Raw genomic sequence first — 20,624 nt, 5'->3', positions numbered from 1 at the left:
CTCCGCCTCCCCAGTTCAAGCGATTCTCCTGCCTCATCCTCCTGAGTAGCTGGGACTATAGGCGCATGCCACCACACCCAGCTAATTTTTTGTATTTTTAGTAGAGATGGGGTTTCACTGTGTTGGTCAGGATGGTCTCAATCTCCTGACCTCATGATCCGCCTGCCTCAGCCTCCCAAAGTGCTGGAATTACGAGCCACCGTGCCCGGCCAAGACAGGGTCTTTTAATTTTTATATATATTATTATTATTATTCTGAGACAGGGTTTCCCTCTGTTACCCAGGCTGAAGTGCAGTGGCGTAATCATAGCTCACTGTAGCCTCAAACTCTCAGGTTCCAGTGATTCCCCCTTCCTCAGCCTTTCAAGTAGCTAGGACCACAGGCATGCACCATTATGCCAGGTTAATTGTTTTATTTTTACTTTTTGTAGAGATGAGGGTCTCACTACGTTGCCCAGGCTGGTTTCAAACTCCTGGCCTCAAGCAATCCTCCTGCCTTGGCCTCCCAAAGGGCTTTAATTATAGGCGTGAGCCATGGTGCCCAGCCTTTTCCTTTTTTTTTTTTTTTTTTTTTTCTTGAGACAGTGTTTCACTCTGTAGCCTAGGCTGGACTGCAATGGCACGATCTGGGCTCACTGCAACCTCCACCTCCCGGGTTCAAGCAATTCTCCTGCCTCAGCCTCCCAAGTAGCTGGGACTACAGGCGCATGCCGCCACGCTTGGCTAATTTTTTGTTGTTGTTGTTGTTGTATTTTAGTAGAGATGGGGTTTCACCGTGTTGCCCAGGATGGTCTCGAACTCCTGAGCTCAGGCAATCCTTCTGCCTTGGCCTCCCAAAGTGCTGGGATTACAGGCGTGAGCCACCATGCCTGGCACCTTTTCCTCTTCCTATAAAAGCTTCCAGTTCCACTCCTATGATAACCTGTTAATCTATTAACCCACTAATCCATGAATGAATTAATGTGTTCATGAGGGCAGGGCTCTCATGACCCAATTATCTCTTGAGGGCTCTACCTCTCAATACTGCCACATTGGGGATTAAGTTTCAACATGAGTTTTGGAGGGGACATCCAAACCAAAGAACCTATAGTCTTTGCTTCTTTATTAAGGAACTGTTGCCATGTCAATAAATTTAGCTTTGAGGTTAGAACAAGCAAGTAGCTCCCTGTGGAGGAAACCATAAGAAAACTTTCCTCCATTTCCTCTTTGATTATGAGTGAACTAGGCTTAAGATCAGTCCCTGGGCAGGGTGCAGTGGTTCACATCTGTAGTCCCAGCTACTTGGGAGGCTGAGACAAGAGGATCACTTCAGCCCAGGAGTTTGAGCCTGCAGTGAGCTATGATCGCGCCACTGCACTCCAGCCCCAGCAACAGTGAGACTCTGTCTCTAAAAAATAATAATAAATGAAAAGATCAGCAGTTGGAGTTTCTTTTTAATCCAGTTATTCTGTCAACATGCCAGTTCTGAATGGTCACTTTGAGGAAGTGCTGAGTCACCTATGTTTCCTAAGAAGGCAGCCTAGTAATGAAAAAAAAAAGTGACGAAACCCAAGAGTTTTAGCCTTAAATAATTACCTGAGAAAATGAGTCTAACTCATAAAAAGAGACAGGAAATGCAGTTAACATTCACAAAGCAAAAATAAGTTGTTGAAAAGTAGGTAAATTAAAAAGTCATAATACAAGGTTAGCAAAATTAACTTTATTATATATTTTTGAGACAGGGTCTTCCTCTGTTGCCCTGGCTGGAGTACAGTGGCATGATCTTGGCTCACTGCAACTTCCGCCTCCTGGGCTTAAGCGATCCTCTCACTTCAGCCTCCAGAAACTTTAAAACAAGTTCACAAATACTGATTAGTCTAAACTCACCCTCTCCATTTCTGCCTAATTATTCCCAATAAGGTATTACTAACAATTAAGATATTAGTAGCTGTGGCGGCCGGGTCCAGTGGCTCACGCCTGTGATCCCAGCACTGCGGGAGGCCAAGGCGGGCAGATCACCGGAGGTTGGGAGTTTGAGACCAGCCTGACTAACATGGTGAAACCCCGTCTCTACTAAAAGTACAAAATTAGCTGGGCGTCGTGGTGCGCGCCTGTAATCCCAGCTACTTGGGAGGCTGAGGCAGGAGAAACGCTTGAACCTGGGAGGCAGAGGTTGTGGTGAGCCAAGATCGTACCATTGCACTCCAGCCTGGACAACAAGAGCGAAACTCCATCTCAAAAAAAAAAAAAAAAAAAAGGCATTAGTAGTTGTGATGGCTCCTTAAATAATCTAAAAGTATGACCTTGAAATCTAGACTTGTCATTTACATACTTAAACTCCATTATTCTTTCTTTTTTTAAGACAGGGTCTTGCTCTGTGGTCCAGGCTAGAGTGCAGTGGCTTGATCACAGCTCACTGCAGCCTTTGACCTCCTGGGTTCAAGCAATCCTCCCACCTCAGCCTCCAGAGTAGCTGGGTCCACAGGTGCACACTACCATGCCTAGCTAAATTTTTTTATTTTTGGTGGTGAGGTCTCCCTATGTTGCCCAGGCTGCGATGCTGTTTTTCTTTTTCTTTTTTTTTTGAGACAGTCTTGCTCTGTCGCCTAGGCTGGAGTGCAGTGGTACGATCTCAGCTCACTGCAACCTCTGCTTCCTGGTTTCAAACGATTCTCATGTCTCAGCCTCTGGAGTAGCTGGGATTACAGGTGTGCACCACTATGCCCAACTAATTTATATATCTTTAGTAGAGACAGGGTTTCACCATGTTGGCCAGGCTGGTCTTGAACTCTTGGCCTCAAGTTATCTGCCTGCCTTGGCCTCCCAAAGTGCTGGGATTACAGGTGTGAGTCACCACATCTGGCGGATCCTGTTTTCTTGACTATATTTCATGTTTATATAGATCAGATAGGTTCGTGTGTGTGAAACACCCCTGCACAGTGCAGGCACAATGTGTTTAACAAATGGTAACTCTTACTAAAAAGGCAGCCCTGACCTTCACACAGACAGATGTTGATATTTTAGGGCAAAGAAACAGTGGTATCAAACAGTGGCTACCAACTCCAGCCCATGGATAACTGATAAAAGCTTTTACCAATCAGCCTTTAAAATAAGAAAAATATGAACAAAATAATGAATTTTTCATAAAATTAACACTTTTCATAAGCTTATTCAAACTAATGGCTATTTTTATCCACTATTCCCATGTTCTTTTGGTATCAAACTGTCTTCTATGAAATACTGGTAATAAATTGTAGCTTTTGGATATACTCCTGCTTGGAAAAATCAAAAGTTGGCAATTACATACTAGCCACCCCAATCCTGCTTTTAAAATGTTGCTAGTATGAAAACTACGACTGGGAACCAGTTTTCTAGAGAGCGAGACTTGTTAGAAATGAGAAAGGCCTTAGGAGACCCGTAGCTCTCTGGAAAACGGGCTTAAATAAATTGGAATCATCCTGGGGACACTCCAAAATTATCCATACTCAACCTCCTAAAAGTATTGAATTAGAAAACTGCTGTGCTACAGAAAAAAATGAGGGATAAACCAAGAAGGAAGAGGATAGGGAATCTAGAAACAAGGCATCCAACACAGGAGGGTGGCAACAGCAAGTCCCTAGGACTGCAGTGTGCACCAGGTCTAGGCAACAGCTAGGCAAGACAGGTGTATGGAGAGAAGGTAAATTGGTCACTCCAGGAAGACACCACCTGTATATGAAAAGGGATGCAATCACAGTGCATTAACCTGTGCAGTGAGCAACAGTGCATGCTCATTCTCCCAGGCAGTGTCCCAGCAAGCCAGACAGCACTCTTGAGAGGGAGCAGTAGCCCAGAACCAGTAACAGAAATACCACCATCCCTGGGCCCAAAAGGGCAGGAGGAAGGACAGGTTAGGAAAAAGGAAGGAGTCAGGTGGAGTTGGCTGCCTTGAGTGTTCCTCGAGGTGCACTGTCTTCTGGCTGAGGAACAGCTGGCTTGAAGTGACCTTGCAGAGAGGGCCAAGGGAATAAACACTCTGCCTTCATTCTCCTCCCTCCCTCTATCTCCTGCTATGGATCCCTGTTGACCAAACCCAGCAGAACCCAGAGGCATGGTAAGCCTGTTGATGTCTATACAGCTTCCTTGGGCTGAAAAGCAGGATGAGGGGAGCAGAGACTTGGAGGGGCAAATGAAAGACACCTGGCACACTCATGCTATGCACACTGATAACGTAAGCAAAATGTATAAAAAGCACATCGGGAGGATGTGTGGGAGAAGCAGAGACAGTGTAAGATAGCTGTATCTCAACCATGACAGAAAACAATGTCTAAAGTTGATGGCTAAAAAAATAACAGTATAGCTAGGCAGTGGCTCATGCCTGTAATCCCAGCACTTTGGGAGGCTGAGGCAAGAGGATCACTTTGAGGCCAGGAGTTTGAGACTAGCTTGGGCAACAGGGCAAGACCCCATCTCTACAGAAAACACAAAAATTAGCCAGACATCGTGGCACACACCTTAGTTCTAGCAACTCAGGAGGCTGAGGTGGTAGGATTTTGAGCCCAGGAGTTGGAGGCTGTAGTGAGCTATGATCATGCCACTGCACTCCAGCCAGCCTGGGTGAGAGACCCCGTCTCAAAAAATGAAATGTTTATATGTATTATTTATAAATATGGAGATAAACTTTAAAAATCCACAGCTCAATAGGTAAAACCTCTGGGGAGCAAAGAAGTAGGGACAATTAGAAATGTTGTAATACTAATTTTTTAAAAAATGATGTGTGGGGCCAGGCGCGGTGGCTCACACCTGTAATCCCAGCACTCTGGGAGGCCAAGGTGGGCGGATCACAAGGTCAGGAGATCAAGACCATCCTGGCTAACACGCTGACACCCCATCTCTACTAAAAATACAAAAAATGATCTGGGCATGGTGGCGGGCGCCTGTAGTCCCAGCTGCTCAGGAGGCTGAGGCAGGAGAATGGTGTGACGTGAACCCGACAGGCGGGGCTTGCAGTGAGCCGAGATCGCGCCACTGTACTCCAGCCTGGACAACAGAGCGAGATTCCAGCTCAAAAAAAAAAAAAAAAAAAAAAAAAAAAGATGTGTGGGCCAGGTGCAGTAGCTCATGCTTGTAATCCCAGCACTTTGGGAGGCCCAAGTGGAGGATCACTTGAGCCCAGGAGTTCGTGATCAGTCCAGGCAATATGACAAAACCCTGTCTCTACAAAAGAATACAAAAAAACATTAGCTGGGTGTGGTGGTGTGCCACTGCAGTCCCAGCTACTTGAGAGGCTAAGGTGAGAGGATCACTTCAGGACCAGAGGTCAAGGCTGTAGGGAGCTGTGATCATGCTGTCGCAGTCCAGCTTGAGTGACAGAGTGAGATCCTGTCTCAAAAATAAATAAATAAATAAAAATGATGTGTGTATTTAGGAATAAATTAATTTTCAAAAAGTTGTTAGAAGGTTACACACAAAACAAACTGGGGCAGACTCTGGACGCGCTGCCTATGAGTTAGCCTTGCACCACAAGGAGAAACAGTGTTCAGGAAAAGGCTGCTGTCTAACAAAAACAAACCATACGACGAAAAAAAACAATTGATTACCTCTGTGGAGCTGGAATAAGGGAATGAGAGTTGAGAAAAAACATTCGCTTTTCATTTAGGATGCTCTTGCATTGTTTTACTATACATACCTGTTATTTTTATAATACCATTTATACCTTAAAAAAGTGTATTTGCTAATGAGAATTTATCTTATCCCTCAGGTGGCTTTGGACATAAAAGCTAAGACCTGCTGATTTATATGATTTATATCAAATAAAGTCCAAGGTAAGTCAGTGACTTGACCAGACACAGAACTTAACAGAGCCTGAGTTAGGACCCGGACTCCACTGGGTACCCAAGGGCAGGAGTCCCTTTTAATCTTTCCCAGCTTCAGAGGGAACAAAAAATATAGATAAGGATGCATCTCATCCTCTTTGAATATTTACAGGTCCCTACACTGAGTTTTCAAAGCCCAAGATAAAAATCACATAGTGCCCAGGTCCAGACCCAGGCCCAGCCAGCCATATGAGTGAGCCCAGAACAGCACAGAACTGCCCAGTCGAGTCACTGCTGCTGAAAACCACTGAATTTTGGAGTGTCTTCTTAGGCAACAATGGTAACTGTTGTCCCACCACCACACAGATCCCATCACAACATCCAAATTCTGCCTTCTGACATAGTGAAAAATTTCCCTTTTGAATATTTAAATAGACTTTAAAAGAAAAAGAATTACCAGTTAAACTGAATGTTTAATACATTTGTAGGAACAGAAGAAATGCAGTAAGGATTAACATTTTATAATTACATTAGACATTTATGTAAAAGATGTTTCATTTTTCAAAGAAGTTTCCCCTTTTTCCCTATCTTTTTTTATCTTCCTTAGAGCAATAAATAGTAATTACTACATTTGTGGACAAGCTGCTCCACTGTGTTGGACAGTAATTATAATATCTTTATGTTTCACATCATTATTACCTCCCAAGATTCTACCTGCATTTCCCTGCAGTTTCACTGGACTGTTTCACAATAAAATTGTACTCCACTCAAATTAGAAGAGCCCAAAGAAAGTAGAGCAAACAGCAGTCAAATTCCTATGAATTAGATAGAAAACCAAGTATTTTAAAGTGCTGATTTAGTAACATAATGTCTACTGGCACAAACCTTCTATTTAATCATATTATTCAAACAGCAATAACAAATGAAAGCTACATGAATGAAAAAGGAACTTAGGAATGAGGTCATTAAATATAACTAACTACATTTTAAATACAGATATCATGTATTTCCTGATTAGTATCAGGTAAATATCTAGACTCCTATCCTGAATTCCGGTCTCAGATAAAAAGGTCAGAGACAGTTACAAGGAAGATGTTTCATATTATCAGGTCCATTTTTTAAATGATGAGGTCCTTTAGGAAAACTGCTTTAGTCTTTCTTTTTATCAGAGATTTCTGTTGGTCCTTTTGTTGGTAATCCATTCATGTCTGCACCCTAAAACGAAAAAGCATTTTAGAAATCATTATAACAAGCCGGGTGTGGTGGCTTATGCCAGTAATCCCAGCACTTTGGGAGGCTGAGGCAGACGGATCACCAAGTCAGGAGATCGAGACCATCCTGGCCAACATGGTGAAACCCCGTCTCTACTAAAAATACAAAAATTAGCTGAGTGTGGTGGCACGTGCCTGTAATCCCAGCTACTCAGGAGGCTGAGGCAGGATAATCACTTGAACCTGGGAGGTAGAGGTTGTGGTGAGCCGAGATTGTGCCACTGCACTCTAGCCTGGTGACAGAGCGAGACTCCATCTCAAAAACAAAACAAAACAAAACAAAACAAAAAAAGAAATTATTACAACAAAAAGATACTAAGAGACATTCTCTCTCTTTTTTTTTTTTTGAGATGGAGTTTCATTCCTGTCACCCAGCCTAGAGTGCAGTGATATGATCTCAGCTCACTGCAACCTCTGCTGCCCAGGTTCAAGCGATTCTCCCGCCTAGCCTCCTGAGTAGCTGAGATTACGGGCGCCCACCACCGCGCCTCACTCATTTTGGTATTTTTAGTACAAATGGGATTTCACCATGTTGGCCAGGCTGGTCTTGAACTCCTGACCTCAGGTGATCAACCCATCTTGACCTCCCAAAGTGCTGGGATTACAGGTGTGAGCTACTGCGCCAGGCTGAAGAAACATTGTCTTTAAAGACAGACAACAAGCTCCAGAGTGAAAATATTTTGTTTCCAGAAATGGGCAGGGTGGCTAAATTAGTGCAGCTGAGTACAAAGTTGAATCTAAAAAAGCACCAATTCTAAAGACAACAGAGTTGTCCACTCATTTAAAAAAATTTTTTTTTAAATCTCCATGATCCTTCTAATTAAATCTCTTACCAAAGTCATCAATCGGTGAAACTGGATTGTATTCGTATAATCTCTCCTCATCCATTAGCTATTTACTATCACACTTATCAGTCAGGAAATACTGGTTATCATTTTGGCCAAAGGAGAAATGCATTAATCAGAGGCCTACTTTAAAACTTTAATTTAAGCCAAATGTTAGACAAACTATTGAAGCTTCTGGTTCTAAAACTTGTCTTTCCAAAATCTAAGTGTTTCACCCAAGTACCACCCCTGTTCACTGCTCATAATTCAAGACATGTGAATGTTCTTACCTTACAGTCCACTTTGCCTTTGTTTGGATCGTTGGATTCTTGTATTGCTTTCTTAGGCCATATACGGCTAACGAAGGGGGAAATCAGAGGGTATATGTATGGCTCCAGGAATTTTTTGTAGATCCAGAGCAGAACTGGAATGACGATACAAGGAATGCACACCATTTTCCCGAGCTTGAGCTCTTCAACTGTTGATATATATGAAGAAAAAAATCAGTTCATCACAGATTAGTAACTGAAGGAATTTACCAAAATTAAGATATCTGAAAGGGGACAGATGTGGTGGCTCACGCCTGTAATCCCAGCACTTTGGGAGGCAAGAGGATAGCTTGAGCCCAGGAGTTCGAAACCAACTTGCACAACAGAGTGAGATCCTGCCTCTACAAGATCAAAAAATTAGCTGGGCATGGTGGCGTACTCCTATGGTCCCAGCTACATAAGTGCTAAATAAAAAGCTACTATCTACAAGGTAAAGAAATAGGCCAGGTGCAGTGGCTCATGCCTGTAATCCCAGCACTTTGGGAGGCTGAGGCGGGCGGATCATGGGGTCAGGAGTTTGAGACCAGCCTGGCCAACATGGTGAAACCCTGTGTCTACTAACAATACAAAAATCAACCGGGCATAGTGGCGTGCGCCTGTAATCCCAGCTACACAAGAGGCTGAGGCAAGAGAGTTGCTTGAACCTGGGAGGCAGAAGCTGCAGTGAGCCGAGATCCCAACACTACACTCCAGCCTGGGTGACAGAGCAAGACTCCATCTCAAAATAAAGAAATAATAGGTGGTAGGCATGGAAATAATAATGAGGTGCCTGCCTCCAAACTTCCAATCGCTGCTCCCTAATTATGAATTTGATGATACAGGAAAGACAACAACATTTAGTAGGTGCTAGGCAGTTTACATATATCAACTCATTTAATCCTCAAAACAATCAGTGAGGTTGGGTGCCTTTGCTACTATCTCTATTTAGAGTTTTAAAAATGGGTCGGGCATGGCAGCTCACGCCTGTAATCCCAGCACTTTGGGAGGCTGAGGTGGCCAGATCACCTGAGGTCGGGAGTTTGAAACCAGCCTAACTAACATGGTAAAACCCCGTCTCTACTAAAAATACAAAATTAGCCAGGTGTGGCGGTGCATGCCTGTAATCCCAGCTACTCAGGAGGCTGAGGCAGGAGAATCACTTGAACCCGGGAGGCAGAGGTTGCAGTGAGCCGAGATTGTGCCATCGCACTCCAGCCTGGGCAACAAGAGTGAAACTCTATCTCAAAAAAAAAAAAAAAAGAAACAAAAACATTAAACTCAGTATTATGACTTATATTCCATTTCAGTGTGGAGTGGACATTGCGTGAATTAACTCCCAAGTCCTAATCTTCGGGGACTGACAATATCAATTAGCCAAACCTACAACGCTGATGGTAAATCTTGCAATACGAAACTTAACAAGACATTACTTTGCAAGACCTCTAGGCTGCAAATCAGCTGGCCTTTCCCAGGCAACAACTCTCCTTTGATATATTTTGCTTTTATTTTTAAGAACATAATTTAAGGTATATCAAGTAATAAAAAAAAATTTTACTGACTGAGTGCGGTGGCTCATGCCTGTAGTCCCAGCAGTTTGGGAGGCTGAGGTGAGCAGATCATGACGTCAGGAGTTCAAGACCAGCCTGACTAACATAGTGAAACCGTGTCTCTACTAAAAATACAAAATTTAGCGGGGCGTGGTGGCGGGCACCTGTAGTCCCAGCTACTTGGGGGGCTGAGGCAGGAGAATCACTTGAACCCAGGAGTTGGAGGATGCAATGAGCCGAGATCGCGCCACTGCACTCCAGCCTGGGCGACAAAGCGAGACTCCGTCTCAAACAAAACAAAACAAAACAAATTTATTTAGTATTATCGTATGTTCTAAGTAAATTATCTATTTCCAAAAAACACCCATGCTGACCTTGTTGGTACATGGCTGTAATCCTAGCTACTTGAAAGATGAAGGTGGGAAGATTGCTTCTTTGTTGTTGTTGTTTTTTAAGACCCTTCTCACTCTGTTGCCCAGGCTGGACTGCAGTGGCACCATTGTGGCTTACTGCAGCCTGGGCTCAAGAGATCCTCCCACCTCAGCCTCTGCTCAAGTGATCCTCCCACCTCAGCCTCCCGAGTTTGTTGATTTTAAGAAGTTCCAACATAATTTCTAATCATCAAGGAAATTAATGGTGTTAATTTGTTTTGAGACAAGGTCTTGCACTGTCACCCAGGCTGGAATGCAATAGCACAATCATCACTGCAACCCTGAACTTCTGAGCCTAAGTAATTAGCCACAATGCCTGGCTAATTTTAGAAAATTCTTTTAGAGATGGGGTCTTACTGTGTCGCCAAGGCTGGTCTCAAACTCCTGGCCTCAAGTGATCCTCCTGCCTCAGTGTTCTGGGTTGCTCAGATTACAGGTGTAAGCCACCATGCCAGGCTCAGGAGGATCACTTGAACCCAGAAGTTCAAGGCTGCAGAGAGCTACAATCATGCCACTGCACTCCAGCCTGGGCAACAGTGCAAGACTTTGTCTCAAAACTAACTAACACCATGTATTTCCTAAATGATTAGAAATCGTGTGGGAGCTTCTCAAAATCAGCAATTTCTTGAAGAAGAACCAATACTTGTTCCATAATATATTATTACACCAAATGACCTCTTAAATTTACAAGACTTTTTAATCTCCTAGAATAGGATAGAGGGTCTTAAAAAGAAAGAAAGAAGCTTTCGAACAGTGCATAAGGCTGATAATTTACCATGTTAAGATTTCTTATTTTCAGGCCGGGAGTGGTGGCTCACGTCTGTAATCCCAGCACTTTGGGAAGCCAAAGCAGGTGGATCACTTGAGGTCAGGAGTTCGAGACCAGACTGGCCAACAATGGTGAAATCCCGTCTTTACTAAAAATACAAAAATTAGCCGGGCGAGGTGGTGGGTGCCTGTAATCCCAGATACTCTGGAGGCCTAGTCACCTAGTATTGCTTGAAACCAGGAGATGGAGGTTGCAGTAAGCCAAGATCGCGCCACTGCACTCCAGCCTGAGTGACAGAGCAAAACTCCGTCTCAAAAAAAAAAAAAAGATTTTCAAAATATTGCAAATTACATAGCATCTGCTGGCAAATGAGTCAGCACCATCACTATGCTAAGGCATTTTAAAATTATTCACAACACAAGTAAACAGTGGTATAGATAATCCAATCTGAATGTGTCTTTGAAATGAATTACAAGCAAGAGCTATAAACAAGAATGTAAATTGAGGTTGGGTGCGGTGGCTCACGCCTGTAATCCTAGCCCTTCGGGAGGCTGAGGCGGGCAGATCACCTGAGGTCAGGAGTTTGAAACCAGCCTGGCCAACATGACGAAACCCCGTCTCTACTATAAATACAAAAATTAGCCAGGTGTGATGGTGGGCGCCTGCAATCCCAGCTACTGGGGAGGCTGAGGCAGGAGAATTGCTTAAACCTGGGAGGCGGAGGTTGCAGTCAGCAGAGATCGTGCCATTGCACTTCAGCCTGTGTGAGAAGAGCAAAACTCTGTCTCAGAAAAAAAAAAGGCAATTGATTTTTATTTTTTTGAGACAGGGTCTTGCTCTGTTGCTCAGGCTAAAGCGCAGTGGCTCAAACATACCACTTGTGTTCAGAGTTCACTGCAGCCATGACTTCTCGGACTCAAGCCATCCCCCTTCCTCGGCCTCCTGAGTAGGTAGGACCACAGGCCCCCGCCACTATGCCCGACTAATTTTTTAATTTTTAGTAGAGATGAGGTCTCACTGTGTTGCATATGCTGATCTTCAAGTCCTGAGCTCAAGTGACCCTCCCACTTAGGCCTCCCAAAGTGCTGGGATTACCGGATCCCGGCCTAATTTTTTTTTTTTTTTTAAATAATTAGCCAGGAGTGGTGGCACGCGCCTGCAGTCCCAGCTACTTGTGGAGCTGAGGAAGGAGAACTGCTTGTGCCGGGAAAGAAGCAGCTGCCGTGAGCTATGATGGCCCACTGCACTCCAGCCTGGGCCACAGAGGCAGACCCTGTCTCAAGATTGAAAAAAAAAAGTTGTAACCTGTCCAAAGTTCTCACAGAGGGTAACTGGTAACTAGAGCTGGCTAAGATCATTATTTCCAGTTCTGGTTTTCCTCAATGCTCTTGCCTTTTCCTCTTCCAAAAACACAATGGTCTTGTTTTTACCAAACTTTCCAAACCAACTAAACCCCTTCAAAACAACTGGTAATGTTACCAGTAATGGTTTAGTGACCGACAGGCCCTCCATCAAAAAGATTCATTTTTACTTCTGCAATTGTGTTTTAAGTAAGTTCGCACACAGCATGGTGTACATAAACTCTCGAGAACAAATACTACTAATCACTTATTCCACAATTATGGCTTTTAAGAGACTTTTTAGCTCTCTTCAGAATGAAGCCTACTTGTATCTTATCTTTTAATCTTCATAATTCTTCGGTAAGATATTTTACTTCACACATGTGGAAACTGGGTCAGAAAAATCTAGAAGGTGGCTAGGAGATATTATTAATTATTCGCTCCAAGCCAACGAAGCGAGCAAAATGGATTAAAGCTGTTGCACAGGAATCTTCTTTCACTCGACTTCAAGTTCAGACAATAGAGCAGACAGTTAAAGTCTGAGGCTCCATCCGAAATAGGTCAGGCAACACAGGGAAAGCCACCTTCCTCCAAATCATCCAGTAGAGCATGTAATCTTAGTGGAGACAGAGGGAGCGGGGACAGGTTGAGTCAATGACAATGACTGAAAAGAGGGAATAGAGGCCTAATGGTGAAGGTAACAGAAGGGATGTGAAACCGATACTTGGCCACGGAAAAGAACAAAATCAGTATAAACCATCGGAGAGGCAAATCCAAGCCCCGAGGGCGTCGGTGGTGGACAAGGAACACACGGGGAGGGGAGGACGGCGGAGCGCGCGTGCGGAAGGAAGGTACCCTGAGAGAGAAGGCGGGCACCGCGTAGGCCGGCGGGCCGCGACCGCCGAGGAGGGAGGAGGCAGGAGGCCGCGCACTGGCTAGGACTCTGCGAGCGCGGCCCGGGCTGGGCCTGCGGAGCAGCTACAAAGCCCAACCCAGGCCGCTAGCCGGGACACACTCACCCGAGACCGCGGAAACGCAGCTGACAATGTCCGCACTTCCGGAGGGAGGGACGAGCCGCAGCCGAGCCAATGGGCGCCCTCAAGGGGGACGACAAAGGCGCGCCTGCGTCAGCTCCGGGGCTCACGGCACGCAGCAGCGTTGCCCATGGGGATGGGGCAGGACTTCCGGCTCTGCGTCCTGCAGGTAACGCGCAAGTCCTGCATCTCCCAGGTACCCAACTGAAAGCTCCGCTCCGGGGAGAAAGCCTGACCTGACTACTCCGTGACCCAGAACGCAGGATTGAAATTCAGAACGCTACCTCGGTAAAGGATGACGCCCGTGCAAATGGCACGGCACCCACAGGGAAGGTGGCAGCTAGGCCGTTCAGAGGCAACTGAATAAGCTATTAGTTTTGCTCGCTTTTTAAATTCAAGGGCAGAGCAAACGAACATTAACTAAGGCCAACTTTGCAAACATCAGTTGCTTAAAAGCAGTTATATCACTTTATAAACGGAAGTACTGACACTAGGAAGTCAGTACGTGTTGGCGATGATGCGTGGAAACTGGGACCCTCATAAACCGCTGGTGGAAATGTAACGTGCAGCCTTTTTGTAAATATTTGCAAGTTCCTCAGATGTTTAGTCAGGTAACCTTATTATCAATTCCACTCTAGTATATACTCGAGAAATGAAAACACAAAAATCTGCACACAAAGGTTCACAGTAGCATTGTTTAACAGCGAAAACAAAACCCTGAGTATCAACCTAAAAAATTTAAAAACCTGAGCCTGAGTGCTGTCATGACACTCAAAGGCAATGCTCAATGGAGCCATTTCCAACTGGGGATGACCAACTGGTATACTCACACACTGGATTATTCTATAAAGAAAACCATTGCAAATTCCTTTTGGGATAATGAAACTTTTTTTTTGAAACAGGGTCTTGTTCTGTCTTACCCACGTTGGATTGCAGCAGTGCTCACTGCAGCCTCCCACCTCAGCCCCCCAATTAGCTGGGACTACATGGAAGCGACACCACACTTAATTTTTGTATTATTTTTAAAGACAGGGTTCTTGTCATGTTGCCCTGCCTGGGCTTGAACTCCTGGGCTCAAGCAGCCAGCCTCCACCTCCCAAAGTGCTGGGATTATAGAAATGAGCCACTGTGCCCAACCATGAAAATGGTTTTTAATGGTGCAGGGTAAGCAATCTGTGTTTGTAATTCCAATCCTAAAAATTCTCATTTGATTCATCTTCTAAGGACACCTGAAATACGTTCACTAATAAAGACAACCAACATTCTTTTCCTTTTAATTACATTTATTTTAACGCTGAATTTACTCCCGTGCCATAAGTTTTTGTTTCTTCAGTTTCTTCTGGGATATCTGGGGAAAGAAAAATAGAGTGTTAAGTTTCTTAGAGAAACCCACAGTACATCTTGGAGGACTTCAGCTTATTCTGGAGGCAGGAAACGCAGTTGTTAAGGACTAAGGGGGAAAATACTTAAATGGTAGAAATCAACAGAACAGAAGTTCATTAGGTATAAAGAGAAGTGTACATAATCAATCAGGTTCTTGACTTGAAAGAACTGAATGCGATCAATTACTGAAAACAAGCTTCTTGGCCGGGCACAGTGGCTCACGCCTGTAATCCCAATACTTTGGGAGGCTGAGGCAGGCGGATCACGTGGTCAGGAGATCAAGCCCACCCTGGCTAACACGGTGAAACCTCATCTCTACTAAAAATACAAAAAATTAGCCAGACGTGGCACCTGTAGTCCCAGCTACTTGGGAGGCTGAGGCAGGAGAATGGCGTGAACCCGGGAGGCGGAGCTTGCAGTAAGCTGAGATCGCACCACTGCACTCCAGCCTGGGGGACAGAGCAAGACTCCATCCAAAAAAAAAAGAGGTTTTGAAGTGGCTATGTACATGTAAGTGGGGCCATCATCAGATAATCATACAGGCCTGATGTACTGAATATAAAACTACCCTTTATTATTAGTCAAGAAACAAACTCACAAAAGCCAAAATAAGATAGGTGAAAGGGTTGCTCAGAATAGTTTTCTTTCATAGTTATTCCAAAGGTGTCCTAAGATAGTCATCACAGCAACCACAAATCTTTCTACTATCACAAACAAAACTGAGCAACTACTAATTTACCTTTTTCTTCTGGGCAACTTCCTCTTCTGGTTTAGGAACAATCTGTTCCTTTTCAGTAAGGATCATCTCAATGTGGCAGGGAGAGCTCATGTATGGGTTAATGCGACCATGAGCTCTGTAGGTTCGTCGGCGCATCTTAGGTGCTTTGTTCACTTGGATATGCTCGATGACCAGAGAATCTACATCTAAACCCTTGGGAAGAAAGGAAGGAGAATGAAACCAGGAACATCCTTAATTAGTAAACCACCACAAACTATCTTTGGTAAATATGAATTCCCAGCCTTGTTCCAAAGTCCTGCCTCAATGAAATCATTTCTGAAAGGCAATCCTTTTATTCTTCAAACAGCATGTTTTTAAGCAACTGTCTGCCTTCACCTTTGTGTCTAAATTGTCACCAGACTCAGTGTGCTAAATACATTGTCTATGAGTGGCCTTCCCAAAAATCGTTAAGACAGTGGAGAGCTGAGGGGTAAGGTAGAACCCAATTCAAAGTCTTGATGATAAACAGAATTTCTCAGCATGGCTTACAAGGTTTGGAGCAATACAGACCTAACCTAATTTCAGTTCTGGCCCAGACCTTCAAATGCAAAAGGCTAATGGGTAATATACAAAATGGAGAAATTTGTGTTTTGTCAACACAAGTTTATCATTGTTTACACTTGTTGAAATTTTAAACAATTTCTTTCCGAAATGTAACATGGCTCTTCTTTATGAAGGCAGGTCACAAACCACATTAATCACTGCCAAGGCAGTAACTTTGATAATTAACCATACTACCAAAAAGGTGTATGGCACAAAAAGGGTTAAAAGCCCTTGGTAAAGTACCTCCAGTGTAAAAAAGACAGCAGAAAAACAGAAATACTAAATGTTAGGCTTAAAGAGACCACAGAGGCACGCTTCTGGATCTTCACAGAATTCTGCCATAAAGGGACTCAAAAAAAAAAAAAAAAGGAAATAATTTAGTTCCGTGGAAACTGGAGGTAAAAATTTTAAAATCAAGGACATAGATCTGAAGAGCCAACATTAATTAAACCACCCAAGTTGCACAGGATATTAATGGTTTGGGTACCTTAAGTTCAGCATTACTCTCTGCATTTTTAAGCATGTGCAGCAAAAATTCAGCACTCTTCTTGGGCCACCGACCCTGTGTCCAGCCCCACTGCTTGGCCTGAAAGAAAATGGAGATTAGTCATTTTCCTTGATTTAAATTAACATTACAGCCAAGATGAATCTATTTGATCCGACATCATGGCTTCTCAGAACATGGTTTATTTCACCATCAATCCAAGGTGTCCTCTGTCATTACAGCAACCAGAAATAGGTTTATCGGCAGAGATCTTAGGCATTCTTATCCTATCCCATCACTTTTCCATTAAATTTTGTCTCTTCAAATGGCAACTAAGAATTCTCACCTGGGCACACCTGCCAACTCCACCATTGTAACGTCGGAATGGTACGCACTGTTTCTGTAAAGTGACATCTTTCAGATACTTCGTGGCTTTTCGAATATGCATACCCTTGATGGCCTGGGCAGTTTCACGAGTGTTCTAAGAGTGAAGAATAAAGTGTTGGTTAACTAGATCAAAGCATTGTTTACTTTTTAAAGTAAATGTGAAATTTTTGGCTTTTCAAAATGTCAAGTTATTTCTATTCTTTGGGGGCAAGGCAATTAAAAAAAACTTGTGACTAGGCCAGGCATGGTGGCTCACACCTGTAATCCCAGCACTTTGGGAGGCTGAGGTGGGTGAAGTCAGGAGTTCAAGACCAGCCTGACCAATATGGTGAAACGCTGTCTCTACTAAAAATACAAAAATTAGCCAGGCGTGGTGGTGCATGCTTGTAATCCTAGCTACTCAGGAGGCTAAGGAAGAATTGCATGAACCCAGGAGATGCAAGATGCAGTGAGCCGAGATCGTACCACTGTACTCCAACCTGGGTAACAAAGCAAGACTCCATCTCAGAAACAAAAAACAAACTAACAAAAAAAGCCCTTGTGACTAAAACCCAGGGAAACTTCGTTGAAGCTAGACAAAACCCCCAAACTCCATTTATTCCATCATCATGTAGTACCATTAACATTTCCCATCGTGGTCTGCACCCTAGGTTTTCAAATGTCTTTCTGGTACTTTTACTCAATTTCACAAACCCTACATCCTTACACCCCGATGATCAATGCCTAAATATAAGGTGGCCGCTCAGAATTTATTAATTTTCACGGTAAATCCAAAGGTGTCCTAAGAAAGTCATCACCGCAGCTACCTTTTTTGAGTGTAACATGAACTGTTGGATCACAACTATGAATCGCATACCTTAAAGTGAACACGAAGATTGGAACCTCTTGATTTGCATGCTAGAAAATAAAAAACGTTTTGGTTAAGTTTTGGCATCTTATGCCAACCCCCAAGGAGGAAATAGGTATCTATCTCCTGTCCACTTACATTTCGTGGGGTTCTCCGGGTCAAGTGAATAGCGAACCATTTTCACAGATTACCTGGAGGAAAGTACAGTGTAATTGTGTCAATAGGTACTTACAGTAACTCGGTATACGAGTTATTAGACAAGTATTAGACGATTCGAACAGCTGCTCAGAGAGTAGTTGTTTTCATGATTAATCCAAAGGTGTCCTAAGAAATGCCATCATCGCAGCCATCCTTTCCTCCACCCAGGGCTTTCTTCCCTTTTATCTGCCAGTAACTACAGCACTGCTTCCACAAAAGTAGCCACACGGACCTCACCAATCCAGTCTACCCTTTGGAAGAAAATACAGCCTGTTTCAATCCAATGCTGGATCTTCCAGGCGTAAAATGACTCGACGCATCCGCATGGCACAACTCAACTACAACCCTCTACCTCCTCCCTCCCGCTCTACAGAAACCCCTTTGCTGTCAGGGCTGCAGGTCTCTCCCAACACCTTCGGGCTATGACCCACGTTAAGAACCCTCCGGTACGCAGCACTCTTGTAGAAATGTGTAAAGCCTCCACCCGACTTTATTTCCCCCAAAACTTTTCCTCGTTGCGGCCACAAATGTGACGCGTATTCGGCCATCACTCACCACTGGACACTGGATCTCCGGAGTCCGCACGCACCACAGGCGGCTCCACCAGTGAAGGAGCCCGGTCGTCCCATTCCCGCCCATCACGTCCCTCTGCGGACTTCAAAGACCGACCGGCCCCGGATCCCAAAGTTGGGCCCTCCGCCACGTCCCCCCGCATAAGAAACCACCGCCTCCAGCGAGGATTTAGTAGCTCTGGGAGTTCTCCTCCCGGGGACCTGGAGGCCGACGCCCCAGAGGCCAGGATGGCGGCGATGGCAGGAGGATTCAGCCCCGGGAACACCACAAGACACTCACTCACCTCAGGCCGCTTAGGGAAAGAGGAAGAGCGGTGGCTTCTGGGAGAACTCATGAGAACTTGACTTCTCGCGAGATTCGTAGCTGATGAAACGAGATCCGAGGAGGGAGGAGAGCGGAGGCGGAAGGGAGTGTGGAATATGTTTTTAAAACGTGTGAAAACGAATTGCCTCCTTAGGGACTGTCTCAAAGTTCTCTTTTTTTTATACAGAAATAAAAATTTCAGGCTTTAAATGTCAGTCAATTAAAAACAGGGTTGTAGTTCTAGGACATCTACGTATTATTAGATATGAAAGAAACATTTTATTTATTCGTCGGCATTAGTTAGGTTTGATTATGTGGCCCTGTACCCCTGAAAGTGGTTTGTAAATGGTCAATTAAAAAGATGAAAGGATGAGACGTAATTATGGTAATCAGGAAATTCTCAGGATGGGAATGTCATCCAATCAATTTTGTTATAACCTGTGTGAAAAATGCACTAACTGAAGGGTTTGGTTCAATGTCCTCATTGTTTCCCACTGCTTCTAGATCTTCATCTGGAGGAGAAAACCTGTTGGCATTTTCTTCCCTTTTTTCCTTCCCCAGGTCACCTCTCTGGTTATTCCCTCATAGTCAGTGAAGCACTTAGCTTTTGTTAGGTCTTCTATTTCATGGCACCACCACTCTAGGCAGTTCAAACTCCAGGAGAGTAGATTCCAGGCTAGGCTCACCTGCTTCCTTGACCTCAATGTCAGAGACCTCAGCCCCAAGTCTCTCCCCTCCACTCCACTTCCATTGCTGATGCTGGATTCCCTGATGTTTCCTAGGTAATTCCCTCCCCTCACATGAGCTTTCAACTGCATGCTAACTCCCGGATAATACCCCCGCCCCACATCTTTCTCCTGAGCTAGACCCTGACAGAGAACTACTCCCTGGACATCCTTTCTGGGAGGTCCCTAAAGACCTGAGGTTATTTGAAACCTAACATGCCCTTAAACAGAACTCTTTATCTTCCCCCCATCCCCCAGCCGGGTTCCTCTTTTATGTCGCATGGTGACAAGAGTAACAACAGACAATGATTCTATAAGCTTACTAGATTCCAGGCAGTATTTTCAGTGTTTCTACATGTATTTCCTCAAGTAATCCTTAGGACAACCCTTTGTAAATGATGAAGTTGATCTGGCTGCTACAATGTATTAAAAAGAAAAAAAAATGTGTTAAAAAGAAAAAAAAAAAAAGGAACTCTCCCACAAACCCAAGGTGCTACAGCTGGGAGTGGCAGCCCTGGGATCCAAGGCAGGCTTCTGCAACCAAACTCTGCATCCCTAGGTGACCCTGCGTTTCTCCCTTCCTTGGTTGGTGACTTCCCCATACACCTAAGATCTTAAACCAGAAAGATGAGAGACTCCCCTCTTCTTGTCTTTGCACATACAAATATTTAACAAAATCTGGATTATTCTCTTAAGTGGTCTTCTTGCCCTATTTTTTTCTGCATTTTAATGTATCCTCCATATTCCTGACAGTCATTTTTCTTTTCTTTTTTTTTTTGAGACAAGGTCTCACCCTGTGGCCCCAGGCTGGAGGGCAGTGGTGTGATTTAAGCTCACCGCAACCTCCGCCTCCAGGTTCAAGCGATTCTCATGCCTCAGCCTCCCAAGCAGCTGGGATTAGAGGCACCCACCATGACGCCCAGCTAATTTTTGTATTTTTAGCAGAGATGGGATTTTGTCATGTTGGCCAGGCTGGTCTTGAACTCCTGACCTCATGTGATCCGCCCACCTGAGCCTCCCAAAGTGCTGGGATTACAGACGTGAGCCACCACGCCTGGCCCTGACAGAGTCATTTTTCTAAAATGACTGTCAGAATGATCATGTCA

General features: G+C 44.3%; 2 protein-coding genes and 3 non-coding genes across 9 annotated transcripts; all 5 read right to left on the bottom strand.

The window, feature by feature from the left end:
* Positions 1-6,226: 6,226 nt before the first annotated feature.
* C18H18orf32 (chromosome 18 C18orf32 homolog) lies at positions 6,227-13,310 on the bottom strand. 4 transcript variants are annotated; one of them, XM_077974579.1, is made up of 4 exons: positions 13,119-13,310; positions 10,930-11,071; positions 8,159-8,346; positions 6,227-6,988 (listed from the first exon to the last, which is right to left on the bottom strand). In XM_077974579.1, exons 3-4 carry the CDS (start codon positions 8,321-8,323, stop codon positions 6,923-6,925), a joined length of 231 nt encoding a protein of 76 aa, XP_077830705.1. In that variant the 5' UTR covers positions 8,324-8,346; positions 10,930-11,071; positions 13,119-13,310; the 3' UTR covers positions 6,227-6,922. The 4 variants fall into 4 exon arrangements, with proteins under 4 accessions (XP_077830705.1, XP_077830706.1, XP_014977394.1 ...); XM_077974580.1 differs by having other exon boundaries at positions 13,283-13,310; XM_015121908.3 differs by lacking the exon at positions 10,930-11,071.
* Positions 13,311-14,562: 1,252 nt separating this feature from the next.
* Positions 14,563-18,832, bottom strand: RPL17 (ribosomal protein L17). Of its 2 annotated transcripts, XM_015121901.3 has the most exons (7): positions 18,774-18,832; positions 17,858-17,910; positions 17,729-17,769; positions 16,832-16,966; positions 16,489-16,587; positions 15,420-15,611; positions 14,563-14,645 (listed from the first exon to the last, which is right to left on the bottom strand). In XM_015121901.3, exons 2-7 carry the CDS (start codon positions 17,895-17,897, stop codon positions 14,598-14,600), a joined length of 555 nt encoding a protein of 184 aa, XP_014977387.1. In that variant the 5' UTR covers positions 17,898-17,910; positions 18,774-18,832; the 3' UTR covers positions 14,563-14,597. The 2 variants fall into 2 exon arrangements, with proteins under 2 accessions (XP_014977387.1, NP_001180491.1); NM_001193562.1 differs by lacking the exon at positions 18,774-18,832 and having other exon boundaries at positions 14,567-14,645.
* LOC114673887 (small nucleolar RNA SNORD58) lies at positions 15,306-15,369 on the bottom strand. The gene has a single exon (XR_003724739.1). It is a non-coding gene; the product is annotated as a small nucleolar RNA SNORD58 (small nucleolar RNA).
* Positions 17,610-17,674, bottom strand: LOC114673886 (small nucleolar RNA SNORD58). The gene has a single exon (XR_003724738.1). It is a non-coding gene; the product is annotated as a small nucleolar RNA SNORD58 (small nucleolar RNA).
* LOC114673888 (small nucleolar RNA SNORD58) lies at positions 18,000-18,065 on the bottom strand. The gene has a single exon (XR_003724740.1). It is a non-coding gene; the product is annotated as a small nucleolar RNA SNORD58 (small nucleolar RNA).
* Positions 18,833-20,624: the final 1,792 nt, after the last annotated feature.

Source organism: Macaca mulatta, chromosome 18 (assembly GCF_049350105.2).
Source record: "Macaca mulatta isolate MMU2019108-1 chromosome 18, T2T-MMU8v2.0, whole genome shotgun sequence".
Taxonomy (NCBI): domain Eukaryota; kingdom Metazoa; phylum Chordata; class Mammalia; order Primates; family Cercopithecidae; genus Macaca; species Macaca mulatta.
Note: the sequence above shows the minus strand (reverse complement) of the source record. Positions and strands in the feature narration are given on the sequence as shown.

Bases quoted from the DNA above. Each gene is read 5' to 3' on its own strand.
- RPL17 (XM_015121901.3), bottom strand. From the start codon at position 17,897: ATGGTTCGCTATTCACTTGACCCGGAGAACCCCACGAAAT. The intron at 16,967-17,728 runs GTATGCGATTCA...CTTCACTCTTAG, and splicing joins ATCTTCGTGTTCACTTTAAG to AACACTCGTGAAACTGCCCA. The intron at 15,612-16,488 runs GTACCCAAACCA...TTTCTTCCCAAG, and splicing joins AGAGTAATGCTGAACTTAAG to GGTTTAGATGTAGATTCTCT.
- C18H18orf32 (XM_077974579.1), bottom strand. From the start codon at position 8,323: ATGGTGTGCATTCCTTGTATCGTCATTCCAGTTCTGCTCTGGATCTAC. The intron at 6,989-8,158 runs GTAAGAACATTC...TTTTCGTTTTAG, and splicing joins AAGGCAAAGTGGACTGTAAG to GGTGCAGACATGAATGGATT.